We start from the raw sequence: 26,856 nt of genomic DNA on the forward strand, positions 1-26,856 counted from the left end.
CAAAATGACACTAGTTTATTTTTGTATGCAACTAGTTAAACGCTGTAATATATTTTGCATGGTAGATTAATGAAAAAATGCAATTTTCAAAAAGAATATGTGCTTGCTACGTATTGATGTGGAGTTGTGTATTCTGAAATGTTTTAAATGACCTTCCTCACCTTTCAGTGATAATTCGGTATCGTTTGTTTGCCTTTTGTTTTTAAAACTTTTCATTAGTTAAATAGTATATTTTTTAATTATAAAAAAATGGGCGACACTAAGGAAATTAAACGCATTCCTAATTCTATAAAATTTTGTTTGGAGGAAGTGCTGGGTAATTATTTTTGTACAATAATACCTATACATCATGCAAATTTAATTTCTAGTATGCTGGCAACTTGTTTTGTACAACCACTAGACTTATTGAAGAACCGTATGCAATTGAGTGGACAGGGAGGAACAGCTAAAGAACATAAAACCTCCTTACATTTACTGCAATCCATAGTGAGAAATGAGGGGCTTTCTACTTTATATACAGGCCTATCGGCTGGTCTTATGAGACAGGCAACTTATACAACTACACGATTAGGAATATACACTTGGTTATTTGAAAAATTCTCCAAAGATGGGACACCACCAAATTTTTTTACTAAAGCTGCCTTGGGTATGGCTTCGGGTGTTTGTGGAGCTTTTGTAGGTAAGTACGGTGTTGAATATTCTTAGACTGATATATGGAGTTTAAAAATACCTCAAAATAAAATAGTAATTTCATACAGATTTAATCTGTTTATTGACCTTATCTTGTCCTTTTTTTTATAAAATTCTAATACATAAATCTACCTATATTTCAAGGTGATAAGTAGTAGAGATAGTGAATATTTTTTTCATTTGTGAGGTCACTTAAAACTTGATTCAAATTTGAACATTGCATTACTCCAATATAATTTGTATAGGTATTGTCAGATTTAAACATATAATCCTGAATACCTTGTTGTAAACTTTTCATGTAATTTTAACTTAACATTTATATTTTTAGTTTTATTTGTTTTGCAAATGATTAAGCAATTATTTAATACCTTATCACTTTATAGAAGCAAATCTGAGATATTTTAAGAATAAAACTGTATATTTGACAAACTAATATTTATTTATATGTATTATTTATAGTGCTTTATGTAACAGCTTGTGTGTGTTCAGCGTAATCAAATTGTTTAAGGTCATTAACATGTTTTTTTTCATTAAGATTAGATAGATCAAATATATGACAGCCTGTATAAAAAAAAGTTATAAAGCTGATTAATGTAATAGGTATCCTATTACAATAATCAGCTTACAGAAATTTAATTTGTTTAAATAATGGAACATTATTTGTCTTTTTTTTGCGCTTGTACCCATAGTTTATCCATATACAGGGTGTTGTTTATCATTATATAAACACGTGAACATGTTGAGAACCGCCGCGCCGCCGATCTTAAGCACTACCAATAATTGTACATTGTTGCCAAGTCGTTCAAAAGTTTGATCTTTATACAGGGTGTCCCAGAAATAAGTGCAGATATTTTAAGGGATGGTAGGTCTGATCAAAAGAAACATCTTTTCTCTTTACCATTTTTAAAATCAATTGAAAATAACCGAGTTATTTAATTTTGAAATTTTAAAAAAATAATGGCAACATTTTGAGAAGCGCTGGCGATAACCGGCTATTAAGGATTTTTCACGAGGTGTTGCCAGGTAGTCAAAAGAAGTATATATGCTATAATTAGTGAAATCTGAAATCCCTGGAATGAGTTGTGTTGTGTTGTGCATTCGTATACGGTTTATTTGTCTGATTTTGTCGATGTTCCGAATAGTGAATTCCGATAAACTTGTCGATATTTTCTTTTATGTGATCTCAGTATGAATAATATGGTGAATTATTTTATTAAATTTAGTTCTAAATAAAGTTATTTTGCGGTATAACAATGATTTTCGTAAATCTCATAAGAATAATTTTTACCCAGTTTAGTTCTCATTGAAAGGGGAAGTAGGTACAAGCAAAATATTTAAAAGAATGTTTTTTTTATTGAAACTATTTCGTAATATGGCAATGTGAAGAGTTATTTTCTAAGCATAGTTAAAAAGAAATATAAAAATGTGGTATGCGTAAAAATAATTAATATGGTTTGTTTCTAGAATTGTTAGTAATAGACACTGGTATGATTAGAATTAAATCTCGTAATTTTTTGTGTACAAATTTAAAAAACTCTGAAACCCCGTGACAATCCGAAGATTGATTACTTACTAATGAAAATATTTGATTTTTCTCGGTTGTAAGTTCTTGAAGATATTACTTGAGAGTCTAAACGCCTCTTTAAGAACTTAAGTACCTTATCTTTCGATAAAAATTTGTAGGGTACTATTATTAATCAAATTCTGAAAAATGTTAATACTTTTATAGGGGTCCGGAGAAGTAAACAATTCTAAAATTAAATTAAATAAGACACTTGATTCCAAATCAAATAGAAATTAAAATTTTAACCGCTTTGCGAGATAGATTATCTGTTTGACACACGCACGCTTTCTGGCAATTAGTTGTGATGTTTTTGTTTATCTAGAACCGATAAAAGACGTAAAAACTTTGCGGGTATATTTTTAGCAACATTTAGGAAAAATAATATTAATTTTAGTAGAGATGTGTGGTTGAAACTACCAGAAATAAATATTTTTTTCATGAAATTGGCATAAAGTCAATAAACTGGAAAACAATTCGGAATATTTTTTCGCAAAGTTACATAATTTTGTTTTCATTAGGGATGCAGACTTCAAATAAGTACATATATACCGGGCAATTGAATTCAAATGACACACACTAGGCGCAGAAATGAAATTTGAAATATTTTTTCTGTTCCCAAACAAAAAGATATTTTCCTGATACTTTCTGGTCTTCTTATGAACAGCTGTCAAGACTGAAGAAGAAAAACAGTAGCGTGGCGTCAATACAAGGGGATGTAATATGTAACTGCACTTAACATTTTACTGACACAATAAAGTTATTTTCCTTTTTTTCCATAGCAACTGTTAAAATTGCCTTATATCTATCAAAAATAGTAGATAAAATAGTACTTTAACCGCAAGGCACAAAACATCCCCCTTTAGAACTTCGTCTGTCATGTTAAGAAATGAAAGTAAATAATAAAGCGCCTCTCGTGTTTGTTCGCACGCTAAAAAATTCAATTAATGCCTGTATATATTTTTAATATATTTTTTAGATTTACATTTTGTTAATTGTAAAGTAATATATTACATTTAAATGGAATATATTACATTTAAATGGAATATATTACATTTAAATAGTATATATTACATTACAATTATGTCAATTACAGGATTACAAGCTTGTTTTCTAACATTTTTTAAATAAAACGAATTATAAAATTTCAATATATTGTTACGGATTCCGTGGGTCCACTATTTAAACTCACGATAAAATACTTAACGAATTTATTTGTTTCACTCTGTACACACAACTTATACTATTTACAACACAACTTATGCAACTACTATTACTCTAACGGTATTTCGCGGTATTTTCAAACTTTAGACTTCAAACTTTAAACTTGTCCAACTGTCAAAGCGCGGGCCTTATATACCCCCTGGCGGTTGTTTCTAGATTTTTCTAAAGAATTCTATAATTTTCTTTACTTTCTGGCGAATGTGCCAGGTTCCTCAATGCACCGTTGCGGTTATGCAACCAGTAATACACATTTACCTTAACATTGCCCCCTTCTCAAATTTGATCGTCCCGATCAAGGTTTCCTGTCTGATATCTCTTCAATCGATCCAGATGAACTACTTTCATCTTACTTCTAGGGCTGCGTTGAATCCGGTACACAACATCATTTATCCTCTTGATGACTGTATAAGGACCTTCCCATGCTGGGGTTAACTTTGGGGACCTCCCTTTCTTGCGCTGTGGGTTATATAACCATACCATATCGTCCTGTTGAAATCCCGTAGAATTAGCTCTGAGGTCGTAACGAGCTTTCATCCGGTCACTGGCTAGCGTAATCTTACTTCTCACGGCCTTATGAATTTCCAATAACCTTTCCTTCAGTTCATCCGCGTAGTCCTCTACGTTCGTGGTGCTGTCGTCTGGTGATCCGAACACCAAGTCACAAGGCAACCGTAATTCTCGACCAAATAAAATCTTCGATGGTGAAAGTCCGGTGGTGTTGTGAACTGCACTTCTATATGCCATTAGGAATAGTGGTATATGCTGATCCCAATCTCTTTGATGTTCATCCACCATTTTCGAGAGATGTTCTTCAATGGTCTTATTGAATCTCTCGACCATCCCATCAGACTGCGGATGTAAAGCTGTTGTCCTAGTCTTGTGAATACCAAGCAGATCACACATCTTCTGGAACAGTCTTGACTCGAAGTTCCTTCCTTGGTCAGTGTGAAGCTCTAAAGGAATTCCAAATCTACTGAAGACATTATTGACTAATACTTCAGCTACAGTCGATGCTTCTTGGTTTGGAATGGCAAAAACTTCTGGCCATTTACTGAAATAATCCATCGCCACTAAAACGTACTTGTTGCCCCTTGTGCGTTTCAGGGAATGGGCCTGCAATGTCAACAGCGATTCTTTCTGAATGGCAGTCCAACGTTATATTGTTTCATTTTTCCCCTAGATCGAGTGCTTGGTCCTTGGCTGGCTGCACAAATTTTACATTGTCGACACCATTTCTTGACATCTTCGCAATAATCCACCCAGTAAAAGCGATCTCTCAGCTTGCTCAAGGTCTTGTTTACCCCAAGATGGGCTCCAGTTTTACCACCGTGAATTTCTTCCAATACCTGGGTAACTTTCTTCCTTGGTACCAGTAACTGAGTTGTTACTGTGCTGCCATCCGCACTTTCCCATGTGCGCTTTAACAATCCATTCTCAATTACCAGTGAATTCCACTGAGCCCAGAGAGCTTTTGAAAACGAGCCCTCTGTCCGCAATATCCTGCCACGGTGGTCTCTCGCCGTTACCTTCCCTTGAGCCGTAGTATTGCTCTGATGTCTGGATCTTCCATTTGATCTTTCCTCAATTGTGTCGTCGTCCACTGTTCATCGGTTCCAAGTTTAAAACTCCTTATCATGACAGTGCCTTCACGTTGTTCCGTTTTACAGCAGTGCTTACAATCGGTTTGACAGGGTCTTCTGGATAAACCGTCTGCGTTACCATGCATTTTTCCAGCACGATGTTTGCTACGGGCGAGAATTAAGGGGCTCAGTTCATTAGGGTGAGTTAATGTATCAGGACTGTGGGCACTCACCTTTATTCCCGTTCTGGACTCGTACCTGTTGATTTTTTGCTTGAACAAAACACTTGAGGATAGCGCGCGCTTGGAGGTGTACACTGTGTACTCGGCCGATCTTGTCACTCTCTCGTACTCGACTACGGCTACGTACCCACTAAGGTTTTTCGGGTAAAGGATGGGAGGAAGGGATAGAATCCAACATACCGCCCACCAAAATGAAATATTTTCCATTTTCGTTTGAGAATAGTAAAGTAAAAATAAAAAAGTGAAAAATGCGTTATGTTTAAAAGAAAGTGAGAGTGAAATTTATGAAGTTAAATTTAGAGGAAATTTAGAAAAATGCATTATTGGGGTTAATGCATGAGTGTAATTTAATTAAATATTAAGAGAATTTACATTTGTTATAGAGTAGAGAAAAGTAATTAAATAAGAGATGTTAATTATGTTTATAATGAGATTATGTTTTTTTTGCGATTATGTTTTTTTTTGCGATTATGTTTTTTTTTAGAGTAAATTTTAATTATGAGATTTGCAGTAAGGCAGTGGGCATATCTTTGTCACTGGTCTTTTAAGAATGCCTTTGCTGTTTTAAAGTAACCACGCGTGTAACACGATCATGGCCCGGGTGAATCTCTAAGACTCTTCCAATGCTCCATTTGAGCGGAATAAGATTATCATCCTTTATTAAAACAACCGAGTTTATTTCTATTGGAATAGTAGAGTCATTCCATTTAGCTCTTTGTAAAAGTGTTTGAAGGTATTCTTTAGACCATCGGCTCCAAAAGCTTTGGTGCAAGCGTGATATCAACTGCCAGCGAGAGAGATGATTTAATTTTATCCCGGAAAGATCATCTTCCGGAGGGGCGTTTAACGGCTCTAGGGTTAAAATGTCCTGGAGTAAGAACTGACAAATCATTAGGATCAGAGCTTTGTGGACACAATGGACGAGAATTAAGCACTGCTTCTATTTGAACCAGTAGCGTATAAAATTTCTCATACGTGAGCAATTGATCACCAATGACCCTTTTAATGTGAGTTTTACAGACTTTATTCCTGCTTCCCACAGGCCACCAAAATGAGGCGCGCTTGGAGGATTGAAGTGCCAGGAAATTTGTTCTTGCTCAGCGGCGGATTTTAGCATATTAATCAGTTCTCTAGAAGTCTCCGACAAAGTTCGTTCCACAATCGGAATAAATATGATTGCAGCGACCCTCTACGAGAAATGAATCGACGCAGTGCACCCAGAAAAGTCTCGGAGGAAAGGTCGGAAACCAGTTCTAAGTGCAAAGCTTTCGTGGCCATGCACACAAATAAGCAAATATAGGCTTTACAGGACTTAGCACCTCGTGCACGATATCTTAATAAAGAGAATGGACCACCATAGTCGCATCCAACTTCAGAGAAAGGTTTTACTTGAGAAAGTCTTACAGCAGGAATATCTCCCATAATAGGAGGCTGAGGCATTACTGGATTAGCGCGAAAGCATTGAGGACATTTAAAGAGAACACTACGAATTGTTTTTCTAGCAGAAACAATCCAGTATTGTTGAGCGAGAATATAGTGAAGAGTTTGGGGACCGGGATGCAAATAGAGTTTATGAGTATATTCTATGAGTAGAGTAGTAAATTTATGATTATTGGGTAAGAGTGCGGGATGTTTTGAGAGAAATTTAGAGAAGCACAGCAAGCGACCACCAACTCTAAGAATTCCATTGGTGTCGATAAGGGGTCAATTTTCTTAAGTATTTAGGTAGAGATTTGCAATTATTTATTAAGAGAATTTCCCTAGCATAATATTGTGATTGAACACATTTAATAATACATTCTAGAGTTTCATTTATTTCAAATTTCGAGAGAGGAGAGGTTTTACGAGATTTAGAATGTCGAGTATTATAGAGAAAGCGTCTGCAAAACGTGACAATATTTATAATTTTAGAGAAAGAAGAGAACTTTTCAAAGAGAGTATCAAACAATGAGGGCTGTGAAGTACATGTCAATATAACTTTTCGTTGTTCTTCTTCAATTTCAGGGAAAGTAAAGATTGATTGCGGCCAATAAGATTCCGGTTGGCTTAGCCATGGAGGTCCCGCCCACCATAAGGCATTGTCGAGTAACTCGCTAGGTTGAAGACCACGAGAACCTGGATCAGCGGGGTTGTCTTTGGAGACTACATGACGCCAACAAGAAGGAGGTAATTTCTCTTGAATTTGGGAAACCCTGATTGCTTACAAAGGTGTTCCAATTTATATGGTTCACTTTAAGCCAATGCAAAACAACCATCGAGTCGGACCATGCAATCGTACTAACATTAATAAGTTTATTAGAAAGAGAAGTTCTAACGAAATCAATTAACCTGGTCAGAAGTAAGGCTGCACAGAGTTCCAGTCTTGGAATTGAGATTTTTGAGTGGAGCTACTTTGCCTTTAGCGCAGACAAAATTTGTTTTACAGAGTTATCTGGAAGAATTATCCTAAAATAAATTACTGCACAATAGCCTTTTTTCACTAGCATCACAAAAACCATGTACTTCCAGGATAAATATTTGAGAGAGAGAGAAAATATCGAGGAACTTTGAGAGAGAAAATACAAGGTAATTCTTGAACGAGTCGATACCAAGAAGTAGCAATGTTATTGGGAGCAGGATCATCCCAATTTATACCTAACTTCCACAAATCTTGTATAATCAGTTTTAGGTGAAGAGTGAGAGGAACCAACATGCCACAGGGATCGAATATGCTTGCGAGTTGTGAAAGAATATTGCGTTTGTTACAGATTTTGTTTGTCAAGGACAACGCTGGTGAATCAAAGAAAAATTCATCTGTAGAGGGATTCCAGTTTAGTCCTAGAACTTTAGAGGAAGAAAGAGAATTTATATTTAAAGAGAGAGAAGAATCCATTTTGCATTCATTTGGAGATAACTGAGAAAGAAAATCTGAGCTATTCGAAGTCCATTTTCTAAGTTCAAAACCGCTGTGTTTGAGTATAGAAATGAGATCGCGTTGAATTTTTTATAGCAAGAGAAAGAGAATCGCAACCAGATATAATATCATCGACATACGTATCCATATCTAAAATCTTTGATGCTTCGATATTTTTTACTAAATTTTCTAAAGCAATTTGTTTTATAACTCGAATGGCTAAAATGGGCTACAGCTTAAACCAAAAGTAACGCGAGTAAGTTTGTATTCTTGAATGGGCTCATTAGCGTTAAATCGCCATAAAATTTTGAGGTATTCAGTATGATTTTCATTAACAAGAATTTGACAAAACATTTGTTTAATATCGCTAGCAAATACAATCAAATGAGATCTAAATCGAAGTAAAATAGATAAAATATCTGACTGTAATTTTGGCCCAGTTAAGAGAGTGTCATTCAAAGATTTATTTGTGTAATCTCGAGCGGAAGCATCAAAGACAACTCTAAGTTTGGTCGTGAGACTATCTGGTCGGATTACGCAATGATGAGGCAGATAATAAGAATAAGCGTTGGGAGAAGGATTTTGCACGGCAATCATATATTGAGAATCTAAATATTCGCGCATGTAATTAGAATATTGAGAATAAAGTTGAGGTTTCGAAGCAATCGTTTTCGAGGGAGAAAAATCTACGAAGGGCGACATCTCTAGAACCTTCAAAGATCGGTTCCAAAGTTTTAAATGGTAAAGATAGCTTTATAATGTCCAGAAAGAGTGCGTGAAAATGTTTTACAAAAGTGTTCTTCGGCAAGCTTTTCATCTGAAGAAAGCGTCGAGGATTGTGGAACATCCTCTAACTCCCAGAATCTTTGAAGTGATTGATCCAAGGAAGCATAAGAGGTAAGAAAGTATGAGTTTACAGAGAGTGAAACACTAGATGTTTTAACTCTTCCTGTAATTATCCATCCAAATATAGTTTCTAAAGCGACGGGTTGATCTGGATCTGAGAGGAGTTTGTTTCCTGTTATCAAGAAACCATAAATATCTGCACCCAAAAGTATATCTACGGGTTTAGAGAGGTGAAAGTTGGGATCAGCTAAGGGCAATTGAGAAAACTTTGAGAACTGTTCAACGGGAAGAGAATTAATCGGTAAATTATCACTAATTTCGTTTAATATAATAAACTCCAAGGAGTAGATCGGATCAGACTTTCCAATAGGTTTAATGTTGCATCTAACACCGTGAGAACCTTTGGAAATATTTTTCCCGATGCCACACAATTGGATGGGGAGGAAAAATTTAGATAAACCTAATTTATTAAAACAAGATTTTGAAATAAAGTGACTTTCACTTCCACTGTCAATTACAGCGCGTATTACATGAAAATTACCCCACGCATCTTGAACATTGATTAATGCTGTAGAAAGAAGAGCTTTATTCTTATGTTTTGCAAATAAATTTGTAGATACAACTTCTGAGATAGAGCTGCTTGCTTGCAGAACTGGAAGAGTTTGCGATGAAGTGGATGGAGGAACGTTTACAGGAGTTGTTATTTGACCTTCGAAATGTAAAAGCGAATGATGTTTTTTGCCACAAGTTCGGCATGAGGAACGAGAATTACAACTCTTAGAAGAATGTCTAGTGCCGAGACAGTTTGAGCACCAACTTCGGGATTTAATTAAATCATATCTCTGTTTTGGAGTAAAAGCAATAAAATCTGGACAGTTATAAATAAAATGATCCTTGTTACAAACTTGACAAGTTAAATTTTGTTTCAACTGAGTGTTGACAACAAAGGAAGAGGTAGGTTTATTTTTATAACTTTTTTGTGAATACTTCGTTTTAGTTTTGTCATAATTACTATTTTTATTAAAATGAGAAAACGATTTAGTTAGAGAGATTGTATCTTTAGCTGAACATTGTTTTTCTAAAAATTCAATGAGTGTATCGTATGATTTGAGGTATAGCATATCTTGTGATAAAACAGAGCCACATTCCAGTTCAAAATTAGTTTGCAAAATTTCTGGAAGTCTATCATAAATCATATTAAATAGCACAAAACTCCAGCTCTCTGTGGGAAAACCCAAGTTATTTAAAATTGTAATATTACGAGTATAAATATCAATCATATTTCTTAGAGCTTCATGATTATTTTCGTTAGAGATGGGCTTAATATTTTCTAGAGCCTGCCAGTGAGCTTTTGCAATCAAACGTTTCTTATCGTACTTATTTTTTAAGGCTTGATATGCTATATTATAATTTTGATTGGCAAGTGGAGTACTAGATACCAAAGCTAAAGGAGGACCTCGTAAGAAACTCACTAGATAGTTGTATTTCGATATATCACTAAGAGACGAGTTACAGTGTATAAGAGAATCAAACATATCGATAAATGTTTGCCAATGTTTAAATTCACCATCAAAATGGGGTACCTCAATTTTAGGAAGTTTTACGAACATTGAGCAGTAGTGTTTTGTAATTGTGTTGTATCCAGCTCCGATTTCGTTTGCGGAAATAAATTTGTGAATAATGCTTCAATGTGAAAATAATAATCATTAAATTCAGTTTGAATTTTGACATGAGGATCAATATCGCCATTATCCCTGTGGAAACTAATAAAATTATATTATTATGAATCTTATCAAAAGTTTTATAAATATCTTCTAAGTGTTTTGCTCGACATCTAAAGTTAGGGTGAAAATTTGGATCTTCAAGAGCTTGATCAGCGGATTTTTTAAGTTCTTTAATTTTAGTAAGTTCTACAGAGCGTTGAGCTATAAGAGTTTTTAATTTGCGAGCGTCTGCAGACATAGCGAAAATGAGTATAATAATTAATTAGAGCGTAAGAGAGAAATGGAATGCTATAATGTGAGAAAATAAAATATAGAATATAATAATTAACTGAGAGAGAGAGAGAGAGAGAGAGAGAGAGAGAGAGAGAATGATATATTCTACAATAAAATATTATATGAGAAAATAATTATTATATTTTTACCTTATAAGGTGAGAAAATAAAATATTATAGAATATAATAATTAACTGAGAGAGAGAGAGAGAGAGAGAGAGAATGATATATTCTACAATAGAATATTATATGAGAAAATAATTATTATATTTTTACCTTATAAGGTGAGAAAATAAAATATTATAGAATATAATAATTAACTGAGAGAGAGAGAGAGAGAGAGAGAGAGAGAGAGAGAGAGAGAGAGAATGATATATTCTACAATAGAATATTATATGAGAAAATAATTATTATATTTTTACCTTATAAGGTGAGAAAATAAAATATTATAGAATATAATAATTAACTGAGAAAGAGAGAGAGAGAGTAATTAACTAAGAGAGTAAGAGAGAAATAGAATAATTCACTGAGAGAGTGTATGTGTGTGAGAGAGAGAGAGAGAGAGAGAGAATAATTATTATTCTTTTTTAATTAAAATTAATTATATATTATAATAATAATTATTATTTATTAATTAAAAATTAAATTATTAAGAGAGAGAACAGAGTAGAGTTGAGACTAAATGCGTATCGATAAATTTGAGCGTGAAAAGAAATATCCGGACCAGTATCGCGAAACAGCGCTAGATATCGCTTTTAACACCGGTACGGCAATTTAAAAATCGATCGGTCGGTGGCAAATTCCTGGCCAGTGGAACCAGTGACAAAAATGTACTACCTTTTTTACTGCGTTAAAGAGAAGATAAATATAGATTTTGTTCGAGAATTTATTTTATTGAATATATTTAAAATAATATATTACAAAAATATTAATGATATTTAGATAATTTTGAGAAATTAATTATGATAATCAATTTAATTGAGTATAAGTAAAATATGTATGTAGTTCAGAAAGGGATCTGCGGCGGAAGGACCAATGCTACGGGCGAGAATTAAGGGGCTCAGTTCATTAGGGTGAGTTAATGTATCAGGACTGTGGGCACTCACCTTTATTCCCGTTCTGGACTCGTACCTGTTGATTTTTTGCTTGAACAAAACACTTGAGGATAGCGCGCGCTTGGAGGTGTACACTGTGTACTCGGCCGATCTTGTCTCTCTCTCGTATTCGACTACGGCTACGTACCCACTAAGGTTTTTCGGGTAAAGGATGGGAGGAAGGGATAGAATCCAACAATGTTGGATGGTAAAGTGATACTGTTGGAGCTTCTCGAGCCATCGTGCTATTTGACCTTCAGGTTGTTTCATCTCCATAAGCCACTTGAGAGCCGCATGATCTGTCCTAATTAAAAATTCTTGGCCGTACAGATATTTATGAAAATGATCAACTGCCTTCACAATTGCTAGCAGCTCCTTCCGGGTAACGCAGTAATTCCTTTCTGGTTTGGATAGAACTCGACTGTAATATTCTATCACTCGTTCTTCGCCATCTTGCACTTGTGATAGCACTGCACCTATGCCGATATTGCTGGCGTCGGTATCCAGGATATACCTCCCTTGTTGTTGCGGGTAGGCTAGAATAGGACTTGAACATAAAACCGCCTTAAGTCTTCCAAAGGCTACATCACAATCGGTGTTCCATTCGTAGCCGACTTCATCACCTGTAAGTCTATGTAAGGGTGCAGCTATATTGGCAAATCCCTTGACAAATCTTCTGTAATAAGTGCATAAACCCAGGAAACTTCTAAGTTCATGTTTGTCGCGAGGTTTAGGCCAATCCTTGATTGCAGCGATTTTCTTCTGATCGGTGTAAATTCCGTCTGCCGAAACTACATGACCCAAGAATTCCACTTGTCGCTGGAATAAGCTACACTTCTTCGGGTTCAAGTACAGGTGCGCATTCCTTATGCGGCCGAAGACTTCTTCTAAATTTCGCAAATGCTCCTCAAAAGTTCTTCCCATAACCAATACATCGTCGAGGTAAACCAAGCACGTTTTCCAAGTTAATCCTCTTAACACCACCTCCATGAGACGTTCGGAAAGTGGCTGAGCATTGCATAATCCAAACGGCATGACCTTGAATTGATATAGTCCGTTTCCTGTAGAAAAGCCGTCTTTTCTTTGTCTTCCTCGTCTAGACCAACTTGCCAGTATCCACTCTTTAAGTCGAGAGTGGAGAACCAGCACGAACCTGCCAGAGTTGTTAATGTGTCATCTATACGTGGCAGTGGGTAGCTATCTTTCTTAGTGACGTCATTGAGCTTCCTATAATCCACGCAGAATCGTGTACTACCATCTTTCTTCGTCACCAAAACAACAGGAGATGACCATGGACTCGATGATTCTTCGATAACTCCATCTTCTAGCATCTTATCTACATTGTCTCCATTTCTTGTTGTTTGGAAAGGGGAACTCTTCTAGGACGTTGTCGAATCGGCTGAGCATGACCAGTATTAATCCGGTGCTTCACAAAATCCGTTCTTCCACTGTTGTTCTTCTCAAAAATACTGCCATGCTTTAGCAGGAACTGCTTAGCCTTCTGTTTCTCCTCAGGTGTTAGGTGATCCCATGGCTGTTCTAGATTTTTTAGTGTTTCTTGGGATGCCTTTTGTGTAACAGCTGACGACACTTCATCACATCGGGTGACACTTCTTACAGGTTCGCAGATGGCTATCTTGTCACCTTTTTTAATCTTGACACAATTCGGGAAAACATTCGCAACTCTGATCGGTATATTCTTGTCGGTGTTCACCAATGACTTTCCTACTAAGTACCTATCTTGTTTGTTGTCGCTACTTTGTACCAGTCCAACACAGCACCCAGCGATTTTCTCCACTTTTACCGAATACGATCTTCGTATTACCAGGTATCACCACAGTTTCCGCTGATCTTACATCCATTCTTCCTGGTCCCTCGTCTGGAGATAACATAAACTCTTCATTTCCGATATTCAGGATATTTCTGGTGATCGAACGAAAATCCATGTTGACGAATCACATCCATGCCCAAGATGAAGTCATCTCTTCAATATCTGCCACCAAAACGCTATGCTGGAACTTCAAATTTCCTAACTTCAGTTCGACGATAGCCTCCCCGTACAACGGCCATTTCCCCCGTAACTGTACGTAAACACACTCTTCTTCCCAGAGGCATCAGCTTCAATCCTTGCACTGAGTTAGCCCGCACCAACGATACCATAGCGCCAGTGTCCACTGTCATTCGGATTCTCCTACCATTGACCTTCCCGTCGATCACTAAACTGTCAGCGGTTCTTCCCAGACTCCTAATGGAAAATCCTGGGGCTCTGTTCTCCCAGTCAATACTCGCCCCTTAGTATTGACTGATTTTAGTTTTCCTGGTGCCTACGTTCTCTCGATGGTGAACGGGATCGCATTTGAACGCGGCAATCCTGTTTAATGTGGCCATTCCTGCACATCTAAAGCACCTTATGTCCTGGGATCTTCTATGGTTCTCTGTCTGGGTGTTGTTGCTACCCTTGTTCACTAGTAACTCACATAGTTTACTAAACATCTCCTCCAAACGTATGTGAGAACTTCCAGGCTGTTCCTCGACCGTTACCGATCTTATCTTCGGTCTAGGGATGGCGCTAAATGCAGCTTCGATTTCCAGCGCCCTGACCAGTGCTTCGCTGCTGGTAGAAAATCGGGATATTTGCAGCGCCCTCTGTAATTCGCTGTCCTTCAGTCCGCTGATAAAGCACTGAGCAGCCAGTTCTTCCCTAAATCCTTCCGGTGCTTCTGGATACGCTAGGTGTACCAGGCGACGTAAGTCTGCTTCGAATTCCTGCAGACTCTCTCCGGACCTCTGCAGGCGTGTCTTGATCTGGGCCTGGTAAAGTTGGCGTCGATGTTGGTCGCCATATCTTCTGTCCAGTGCAGCGACCAAAGTTTGGTATTCCTGCTGTTGGGCTGCAGGAATAGTTTGCAACAGTTCCAGGGCAGGGCCACGCAGCGCGATGACAAGTGCCGCTGCTTTGTCCTGGTCGGACCATCCGTTGGCAGCGGCGGCTGCTTCAAACTGACAGTGGTACATCGTCCAGGTGGTTTGTCCATCGTAGGTCGGGGCCTTGAGGTTCGCAGTTCCATGAACGCCAGGTGTTCTTACTTGTGCCTTGGTCTTCTGTAGGTCCATCTCTAATTTTTCCATTTTCTGCTGAAGGCGTTCCTCAAGATCTTCTACGGCTTCTTGAAGGTGATTTTTCTGCCGTTTTTCCAGGTCTTCAAAATTCTTCTGTAGTCGAAATTCCTGATTTTCCAAAGTTTTCTTAAGACGGTCCTGATCTTCTTGTCTTTCCTTGTGACGTCGCTCCTCCACACGAATTTCCAAATTTCCTAATATTTTCTCAAGCCGGTCCTGTTCTTCTTGTTTGTCTTGTTGTCGTTGTATTTTTAAATCTTCGAAAAATCTTTCTCAAGCCGGTCCTGTTCTTCTTGTTTGTCTTGTTGTCGTTGAATTTTTAGATCTTCGAAAATGTTCTCAAGCCGGTCCTGTTCTTGTTGACGTCGTAGTTTTTCCTCTTCCTTTTCTCTTTCTAATCGGGCTCGCTCTTCTTCTCGTTCCTTACGGAGTCTTTCTTGTTCTTCTTTTCTCTTTTTCTAGTCGGGCTCGCTCTTCTCTCTCGTTCTTTGCGGAGTCTTTCTTGTTCTTCTGCCTTCTCTCTTCTCATATTCTCCATAAAATCGCCCAATAATTTGCTTACTTCCTCCATTTTCTTCTGCTTGTTCCCTTGTACCAACCATAAAAATACTCTAATTCGGTCTAAAATCTCCAATCCACTTAATTTCTGCTTAAAATCCTCTTGAATCGCACTTCCGACACCAATTGTTACGGATTCCGTGGGTCCACTATTTAAATTCACGATAAAATACTTAACGAATTTATTTGTTTCACTCTGTACACACAACTTATACTATTTACAACACAACTTATGCAACTACTATTACTCTAACGGTATTTCGCGGTATTTTCAAACTTTAGACTTCAAACTTTAAACTTGTCCAACTGTCAAAGCGCGGGCCTTATATACCCCCTGGCGGTTGTTTCTAGATTTTTCTAAAGAATTCTATAATTTTCTTTACTTTCTGGCGAATGCGCCAGGTTCCTCAATGCACCGTTGCGGTTATGCAACCAGTAATACACATTTACCTTAACAATATGTATATTTGTCGTAGGTATGAAAAACGTAAAATATAAAATGGACAAACGTTTACTTACGTTGCAATAAAACTTCCACTTTTAGTTTTGCAATCCAAACGCAATATTTCTATTTCACAAATAAAAATATCCGACAACACTAAAATCACTGAAACTTCCGCGGCTGACAACCAAAACTGAAAAATATAACGGCACTTTTTGTTTTAGACCTGCATATCAATATTACGCTTTACCATTAGATATGTTTTTGTTTTTGAAATAATATAAAATATCTAATTATAACTTGTAAATTGTAATATTTTAATATGGTTTTAACTATTCCCGACAATAACTAACTTTTTGTTATCAAGATGACATTTTAGACGGCAACTGACATTTATGTCATAATATTTGAATTTTAAATATGTATGTAATATAATTTAAATTAATATAATGCAACTTATTTGTACTAAGAAAACATTTAAAGATTCACAAAATACAACAAAGTCTAATAATATAGTTTGAAAACAATGAATATTGAATTAAAACTAAAAAAGTTAAGCCCGACCCCTTGTGTCAAAATTAGATAATTAAATTTTCGCAATTTTTACACCATTTGATGACCGGTGGCGCCTCTAGTGTTTGTTCGGGCTGTTGGTCTTTTACTCCCACTTATGGCCATTAGAGAAAAAGTTCTATATGGGGATGTTTTGTGCCGCAAGGGTAGATTAATGATACTTTAACAGCGAGGATAGGTGATTTGGTTTGGATAAAGAAATAAAAAAGTCTATGAGATAGGTAAAAACTTTATTTCTTCTCGCACGTTTTTTAATTGCTTCCATTTTTGAAAATTTTTGTATTCCTTTTCATAAGTTATTCGGGATTTAAATGGAAGTAGTTTGGATATGGCGTTTGTCGCCTCAGCCTGAATATCTGTTGGTAATTTACTTATTTCGTTTTGAGCCATTTCTGGCTCCAATTCAATCAGCAATCGACACGAAAGAGAATTAAAAATATTGACTCAAACTGACAACTAAAGAGACAGCTTTATTTATTTGTCAAATTACATAGAAACCAACGCCAACCCAGCACAATATTTTTTCTACTCGTAATAAATTCCTTGAAATAATAATTTCTGAATATTTTTTAAAACGTAACTCGCTATGGAAAAAATATTGTTTTATACACGACGATAAAATTGCATTATCGTCTTGTATAAAAAATAACTATTATCTTATTAAAGTCTTTGATGTTGAAGTTACAAAAGTAAAATATACAACAAATGTAACAGGTTAAAAAAATAATCAAACCAATTTAAAAAAAAACTATATTTAGGTAAAAAACAAGACTGTGAACGCATCTGTTAAATAAAATAATAGTAGACAAAGCCAACAAAAAAGTTTATTGAGTGCCTTACGGTCACATAACTAGTGTTCATTTTTATGTCCACACGATTTTAATTAAAATTTTGATTTAAAAATCAAATTAAGTTTTAACTCTTTATCGTTACCTACACACTGTAGTTCAAAACAGAGTTTGAATACTCGTAAATCTTTTAAACCATAAAGACAAATGCATTGTTTAAATATAAAAAAATGTTTTTTTTTTCAACTCTTATCAAACGACATTCAAAAAATATACTTTTATCTACTAACTGTCACTGTTTTAATAAAGGGCTGGCAAAAGTTAGTCTTGGGTCGAGATTTCCGTATGTACGAAGAGTAAAATGCGTTTATAATGTACTAAACAAAGAGAGAACAGTAAACACGTTGCCAAACGTATGAAATAAACCGAGAAACTGTGCACATCGCTAAGAGACGTGGAAGGGAATATAGCAGATTTGTCGCAGTTGACCAGACCGGTTGACCCAATCAGTACCCATGGTACAAAGAATACAAGGTATGATATTGCGCAGGTTGGTCGCTACGTCACAGGTGATAACAGGCGCTATTGGTCAGCACGCTCCGCGCGCCAGTTCAAATCGTCAAGATATTGTTATAAACCTTTTTTTTTTGTTTATATACCGTCATTGAATTATCGCTAAGCAAGTTACTGTGGAGCAGTGCATAAGGAGTCGGGCTAGGAATCGAGAGACCGGAGTTCGAATCTCGGCCGGAACATCACTTTTTATTTATTTTTTTAAATACTGTTTATTCTATAGTTTATTTTTGTAGTATAAAAAAAAGAACTATTTATTCTGTTATTTTTTAATCTCCGTTATTAATATAAATTTACAATACCTCATTATATATATATATATATATATATATATATATATATATATATATATATATATAATTACAATACCTCATTTAATATAAAATAATATTCTACTTTTTGAAATGTATCGGGCCCTAATTGTACCTAAAAGTAATATATTTTTAGTGATATACCATATTGTAAACTATTTAATATTTCAGTCACTTAAAAAGTTAATTTGCATTGAATAATTGCCTACCATTAAAGGAAATTTGAGCTATATAACCCTTGATGGGCATATTCTGGGTATGCAAATACTTCCTTTAAATTTTGGGTGTCGTTCAACCGATTTATTCTCAAAACCTGAAACATCTACATATAAAAAGAAAAGCACAGGTCATTAATTATAATAAACTTCACCCTTGGAATTATTTCTATCACAATTACAATACATCCATCTGCATTGGCATTTTCTACTTTTCGATGGGAAACAATAAACTTCCCAACATTTTTTAAATGATGTAACAATTCCTCTTGTGGTTACTTTTCCATAGATATCCTCATCTCTGTCCTCATGCGAATTCAGAGGCAATAAAATGAAAATTATTTACCATAAACATCGCAAACTAAAAACCTAATAAACAATTTTATACCGAATTTAGAAATAAATTTAGTATTTTTACCTATTATCGTCCAAATCCATGTTAATAGATAATTATTATTTTTAAATATATTTTTGGAACTGCTGGTTTTAGTAATTATTAAATTAAACGAACTAAAAAGTCTTAAAAATTATCAATTCTTAACCATAACCCCAAAAATGCAGATCTCCTGTCAACTTTCTTTATTTTTTATTTATTCATTATTTTCCTAGTGACGTCACAGGTGGTATGCGCGAACTGAACGAAATTGGAGCCGCTATCGATCATACCTTGTATTCTTTGTACCATGATCAGTACCTCTGTCAGTACATAAAGTTCTAGGGGAAGGTGTACATCATGCGTTCAGCTTCACGATTTAATTACGTCTCTCTGTAATTTTCCCTATAGTTTGAAAGTTTTTAAGTGCAAGCTAGAAACACTTGCATTTTTGGTAAAAATAAGTGGAATTGAGTTGGTGTTCGACAGTGGTTGCAGTGGTCATCTATAGGAAATAATTGATTGTAGTTTTTTCTAAAAATTTCTGATATATTTTCTTCGTAGACACTGTGTGAAAATCTTTATCAATAACAAAGTTACACTATTGCTAAAAATTGCTATGCTCTTAAAGTAAATGGATGGATTGTTTACAATTTTTGAATGGAAACAACAACCTTATCGAATTTTTCTTACGTAAACATATTGTTAAAGATCTGATCTTCAAAATAAAAAAAAGTTTCAATATCTAAAGTGGTTCGTGAGTTATGGCGTGTTATGTGTTAAAAAGTTGAGTTTTTAACACATAAATAACACATAATCCTTATAATTCCATTTCAGATGCTCAGAAACATGTCTGATGATTTTATCTAGTTATCTTTTCGAAAAAAAAAGCGGTTTGCGATCGTGATTTTACTTGATAGGGAAAGGTGTACCGGCAACGCCGCAGCAGCACACCGTAGGGTTTCTCTCACTCCGACTTATAAGATCCCTATTCCGATTTACTTCCACACATATAAATACCGACCCAAAAGTAACAGTTGCCAGCACTGTATTTGCTTTTGCTGGATAATTTTTGCTAGATACCGTATGATCGAAAAAAAACGGCGTCCCGTTGACTTGGAAATGAACATGGGTGACATTCACCATAATTTTACATATAAAATGACAGCGATCTTCATTTCATAGTTCATAGCCATCGCTGACACCTTTTTTTATATTATATGGTATATATTTTATATCATATGATATAATAGCATATAAGTAAATACCTAAAGAAGTTATTTCAAATCTAAAGTAAAAAATTAAAAGTAATTTATATATTTGTTTAAGGTACACCTGCTGAAGTTTCTTTGATACGAATGACAGCTGATGGAAGGCTGCCATTGAACGAGAGAAGAAATTACAAGAATGTTTTTGACGCTATATTTAGGATTTATCGCGAAGAAGGTAAAGTTATGCATATAAAAAGCAACTAATAAAGTGTCATTTAAAACTAGAAATTGACAAGCTTTGGTCTTCTAATGAAAAAAATTCTGAGAACGCCGAGAGCGACAAGTTAATTTTTCTTTTGTCATTTTTAGGGTTCCGTACCCAAAGGGTAAAAACGGGAACCCTATTACTAAGACTTCGCTGTCCGTCTGTCACAAAGGTCTATCTTATGAACCGTTATAGCTAGACAGTTGAAATTTTCACAGATAATGTATCTATGTTGCCGCTATAAGAACAAATACTAAAAACAGAATTAAATAAATGTTTATAAATAAAAAAGTACTTTCACTAAACATTATCTTTTAAATAAGAATTTTACATAGAATCCTTCAAGTCCTCGGTGGCCGCGTGGTTAAAGCGTTAGGACTTTACGATGCTATGATGTTGGAGCCGTAGTAAGGCAGGTTCGAATCCTAGTCAAGGCGACTTTTTTTTAATCGTTTTTTTTTAATTTTTACATATTTATTTTTACTTTTTACATATTTATTATTGATTAATACAATTTAATAATGGAATAATATAATACAATGTGTTTCTTCATTTTTTTTTAAATTACTTATACGCGCATTCAAAATTTCAGCTAAATCCGAAAAAAAGTTTATAATAATATAGTATCTAATGTTGTATAGATAATGAATGGTACGGAACCCTTCGTGCGCGAGTCCGACTCGCACTTGACCAATTTTGAATCTAATTCCCAGCAAAAATCTCTGAAGTCAAATTTTACCTAAAGCAATAAATCAAAAATATCCCTTATGATATAGGCTTTACCTGTTAACACTGTGGGGCAACGGCCTAGCTACGTCAAAACACCGACCGGTTCCCGTTAGATAATTGAAGTTAAACGACGTTAGATGATGCGAGTGAATGGACGGGTAACCGTCTGGAAACTCTGTATGGCAAGTCTGTAAAATCTACTGACACACACTGCGCATGAGTAAAATCGATTTAGACACTCGCCAAGTCGGCAGGCCATTGACAATGATATGGCCGAGGGCCGCGGTTCAGATTGCGCTTAAACAAAGTATCTGGACGGGCCTCCAGATTAGCCTTAGCAGCAAAAAGGAGACGTTAACTTAGAATACTTTACTTTTACTTTTTTATTGACACTATACAGGGTGGTCCGAACTGTATTTCGGAAACTTCGGCAGTATATTTTGCAGATAAAAATAAGTAAAAAAGTTCATAAAATGTATGTCCTGAAATGCTTAGTTTCGGAGATACAGGGTGTAGAAATTTCATTTTTATTTGGTGTCTGGGAGTTTTTTGACATGAGAAATTTGGATTTTGATGTCTCATATGACTCCCATTTGTAAGGGGGTGCCACCTACATGCGTTTTAACTGTTTTGAAGAGTAGGTAATAACTTTTCGTCCGTACCTGTATAAAACTCCGTATAAATTTCCGTGATTTTCTACGTAAATAATGTCTCTTGGTAAAAATCACTACAAGCAACAGTTCTCAAGATATTTAGAATGGCAATAGTCAATACATGTCATTATTGACAAAAAAATAAACATGTTGAGTAGCTAATTATTTGACCGAAATGATAAATTTTGGAACTTTGTGTTTTTTAAATAAATCATAAATTTTTCTTTGGAAAAAATTCGCTAATAACGTTACCGCCTGACGTAATTTGCGGATCAATTACACCAAGCGCTATTTCTAAATAACGTTTAAAAATTGCTTAAATGGGCACGTGCGGGTATTTGGCAACCGGGGCCGGCCGGCGAGATCTTTTATTTTAGGTTATGTTTGAATTGTTTTGAATTATTACTTTAGTTTTATTAGGTAATTTGATATTTAAGTAGCTGGGATTAGTTTTAATTAAATAAATATGGCGCAAAATATCGATTCCACCTCTTCCAATATTAAAGAACCTATAAAGAGGCTTAGGTTTACAGCAGATGACGACTTAGCCCTTCTAAGAGAATTTGTTGCTTGTTGCCCTAAACCCACTGGCAGACGTTGAACAATAAAGTACTGGAAATAAGCACTTTAGCCCTTTAGTTTTAAAATACCTAGTAAACAAAACAATTTCAAAGTTTTAAATTCAAAGTTAGGTTAAGTTTAAATAGCGGACGCGACGCGAACAGAATTCTTTCCGATCCGATAACTATAAATAAAGAGAGTTAATACGTTAATACCACCTCACGTAAAGGAAATAACACCTGGCCTTATTAACGTCCATGCACGCTATTCGGTTTAGCGATATCTCTCTATTATGCTGTTTATTGATATTTTACGCGAGTTTATTTTTGCGCACAGGAAATTTTACTCGTTTACACATCGTCATAAAAAACAATTTTCGTACCACGAATCAGGGACAAGATTTTTATCTGTATACTTATAGGATACCTAATCTGTGGTTATACGAACTTTTTTACTTATTTTTATGTGCAGAATATGCTGCTGAAGTTTCCGGAATACAGTTCGGACCACCCTGTATATCATTTACATTATGAGCACAAGTCAATGCGTATTTTTCCCTAAGGTATTTTAACGCTATGGAGAGGTGCCGTACCGACGATGGGTCGAGCCATGGTGGTGAACGCCGCCCAGCTAGCCAGCTACTCTCAGGCCAAACAGTATCTAGTCAAGACAGGGTATTTTCACGAAGGCCTATTCCTTCACTTTGTCGCCTCGATGATTTCCGGTCTGGTGACGACGGCGGCCAGCATGCCCGTCGATATAGCCAAAACCAGGTAAAAACACTTGTTTTAAAGGAATTGTTCATTTAGTAATTTTTTTATTATACTGTTACGTTTTTCGTCGGTTCCGTGTGGATAGAAAGTCACAATTTATTTAGACACAATTTATTTACACTAAGTAACAAAAACTAACAAATATGCTAATGAGCCACCCTTGTTCCATTTGAAAAAATTGAGATATGATTAAAAATACGATTTGGGCATTTTTTAACCTGCCTAGACAAGACACGAGATACATTAGACGATAAAATCTATTTTTCCAAGGCTCCTTGATTAAGAATTAGTGTTTTTAACATAGCCATGGCACTCTAGATTGAAATTTAAAATACGATTTGTTTTTAAGCGAAAATGTCAAAAGTTGACATGTGATATGTCATTCTATTCAGAGTCTCACGTTGTCACTTGCTAAATGTCTAAATAATAATTATTATTATAAATACTATAGAGCAAATACTATTTTTGTAAAAAACTTATGCTATTTAGAGCGAAAAATAAGGAATCATTTTAAGAAATCTAAAAAGATTTAGAGGTAATGCTTTCGTTTGTACTTATTCATTCTCGATTGTGCTCATACATGCTCCTATAATGGAACATTACCCCACAATCATCTTGAGAGCGAACTAGAGGTGAGAATTCTAGTTCCTTGGGAGGAACTAGTTCCTTAGTTCTAGTTCCTCCAGAGGAATAGTTCCTTGAACTAGGTCTTTAGTTCACAATAGTTCCCGACTAACATTGACATCCACCTTGCTTGCTAATGCGTTTCGTTGTCAGTCAGAACTATTCACAGTATGGTCTGTATAATTTTTATAATGTACGGAGATATAACGAGACGTGTAATTGTGTATGTTAAAAACATATAGGTAAGTTTTATTGCAGATAAAAAAAATAAAAAAAAACTTAAATCAGAATTTAAAAAACTATATCACAAATCAATTGGAGCAAATATTACAAAAATTTTACGAGAAATTGTATTTTTCCTCACTTCAAGCTTTTTGTTTTTGTCTAAAAGTTCAGAATATCTACTTCGTTTTATAAGATATTTCTTAATTTTAGAGACCTAAAGTGAAACATTCCCATAAAATATTTAAAAAACAAACTAAAAATCAAAAACAGTATCCACGACAAATTTCTGTGGTAATTACGCCGCGCCGGTTGTGGCAATAGACAAGGCCGAATCCATCGTCGTCGCCTTGTATTATATCTCGGATCTGCCGACTGAATAGATTCCCGTGAACTAGTCTTTTAATAGTTCCTCTATGTCCGGATCCGATAACATACGGCTGGCGCTCCCAACGCCTGCCTAGCATCAATCGCACTGGCTGATCCATACGTAAACTAGTCTTTTATTTAGTTCCTCATGAGTTCCTCTAGTTCCTTTAGATCTGGATCCGATAACATACGGCATACGGCTGGCACTCCCCACTCCTGCCTAGCATCGATCGCGCTGGTCCGATCCATTCGTACGTAAACTAGTCTTTTATTTAGTTTAGTTCCCTTAGTTCCTCTAGGTCCGGATCCGATAACGTACGGCTGGCACTCCCCACTCCTGCCTACCATCGGGCTACGCGCGCTAGCTGATCCGTCGCCGTCGCATATTATTCTATATCGGTTACAGTCTCGATCCCGAAATAGGTCCCGAGAAACCAGGAACTAGTTCCTTTCATTCCGGGGTCGGAATAGTTCATTGGAATTAGTTCGTTCACGAACTACACATCTCTAAAGCGAACCAATGTTGGCAAGATTAGCGAATTCAGTAAGACCAAATAAGTATGAATGTGTCACCGAAAAACTTTTCAAATATAAAATTTTATAATGCATTACCATCTTCCATTGAATAGACCCTAGGGCCCCACTCTTAGAAATATACAAACTCTTCAGTAGAAGTTCTAAATAATACAAGACGGAAAATTGTCATTGTCATAAAAAAAATTATTCAGAGCATGATTTTTATAACATCGAAGATTATTTTGTATTTGTAAATCCATAAACAATACTTCTACTACAAGTGTAGGTACTTATTTATTGTTTGTTATTTAAATATTTACATTCGTCTTTATACATTTTAATCTGTTGACTTGTTCCATTTTTGTTTCTGCTTAATAAGGAGTGCTTTAACAAAACAATCATTATTCAGAAGCTACAGTACGTCTGTCCGTTCTGTAGCTACGGGGTATCCTTGAGAGGGGAAACGATATTCTCTCGATGTTTTTCGTAAAAAAATTAGACGACGCGTCCCATCAATAAAAATTCGGCAAATTTGCAAGTAACCAATAAACTAAGCGGGCGATTTGCGGTGACGTACTCGTCAAGTCGACGTATAAAATATATTGCTGTTTATTTAAATCTTTTTTGTCCGCATTCCTTTCATAGACAGATCCAGCATACGTACTATACAAACCTATTGATGAAAGTATGCATGAAAATTTACTTCCTAACACACAAGGTTGGTACAATATCAAGTTTATTGTGGTGATTTTTCCCGTCTACCTCCAATGGGGTAGCTCCGGCAACACTGCCGCTATTACTTTTCCTCTCGCTAGTTCGCGCATAGCTCGCGCGTCACGGCCGTCTCGCGGCCGTTGTTTAAAGCCGAGTGTCACGGCCTTGAATTTTTACTCCCAACGCGCCCAAAGAAGCTCCACTTCAAAAAGGAGTGCTTCAACTACCATTTATAACTAGTCAATTTGATCATCACCAATTTAATTTCATCTAACTTAAGATAATCTCATTTCAGAATCCAAAATATGAAAACCATCGACGGCAAGCCAGAATTCTCGGGACCATTCGACGTTTTAGGTAAGATATTGAAGAACGAGGGGGTGTTCGCCTTGTGGAAGGGCTTCTTCCCCTACTACTTCCGTCTGGGTCCACACACCGTGCTGACGTTCATCTTTTTGGAACAAATGAACGGCGCGTACAACAAGCACGTGCTCAAACAGGAGAGCCAAGCCGCACTCTAATCCGTCTATTGATTCAGGGATTGTTTTTTCTTAGGAAATGAAACAAGGTACAATTCGGTGGAATTAAATCAATTCTATGCTCTATTTGTTTCTATCAATCAAAAATATTTTAGAAAAATATTGATACAATTTTACAAAAATATTGTACTGTTTTACAAAACTTGTTATCAAGACTTATCAAAAGTTTTTTTCTAATTTTGTTCTACAGTGTGTCTCCCGATTGTCTTTACAAGAGGAGAAACTTTTTTATTATTGGCATTTTGAGAAAAAATCATTCTTCATAAACATTTTTGATTCTTTGAAATTGCTTAATCTATACCGTTTTAGAGAAAATTCGAAAAAACATAAAAATATTGTAGAATTTTTATGTTATGAAGTCCTAAATTCTAAATCAAAGTCCTAAAAATCAAAACGCCTTTCTATGGTAATATAATTTCGTTTTAATTCTTTGATAGATTATTGTGGATAGAATTTTAATTAACTTCATTTTTCTTGTTTGAAAATGTTAAAGAAGCACAAAATGTATTTAGTTCAATGCATAGATAAATGAATCAAGTTTAGATTGGAAAGTGCCCATAAGGGCAATGTAAACACTATCTGGCGCTATTCTTGCAACGGT

The 26,856-nt window shown here is 35.6% G+C and overlaps 1 protein-coding gene across 1 annotated transcript; it reads left to right on the plus strand.

Annotated features, from left to right (window-relative positions):
* Positions 1-31: 31 nt before the first annotated feature.
* On the plus strand, positions 32-26,700 carry LOC115878237 (mitochondrial 2-oxoglutarate/malate carrier protein-like). Its single transcript, XM_030894665.1, is given in 6 exon segments — positions 32-295; positions 298-316; positions 369-679; positions 20,409-20,525; positions 23,061-23,271; positions 26,012-26,700. Coding segments are annotated over 6 exon segments (930 nt in total). The 5' UTR covers positions 32-249; the 3' UTR covers positions 26,238-26,700.
* The last annotated feature ends 156 nt before the right edge of the window (positions 26,701-26,856 follow it).

Source organism: Sitophilus oryzae, unplaced genomic scaffold, assembly GCF_002938485.1.
Source record: "Sitophilus oryzae breed Bouriz unplaced genomic scaffold, Soryzae_2.0 scaffold_1502_pilon_pilon, whole genome shotgun sequence".
Taxonomy (NCBI): Eukaryota; Metazoa; Arthropoda; class Insecta; order Coleoptera; family Curculionidae; genus Sitophilus; species Sitophilus oryzae.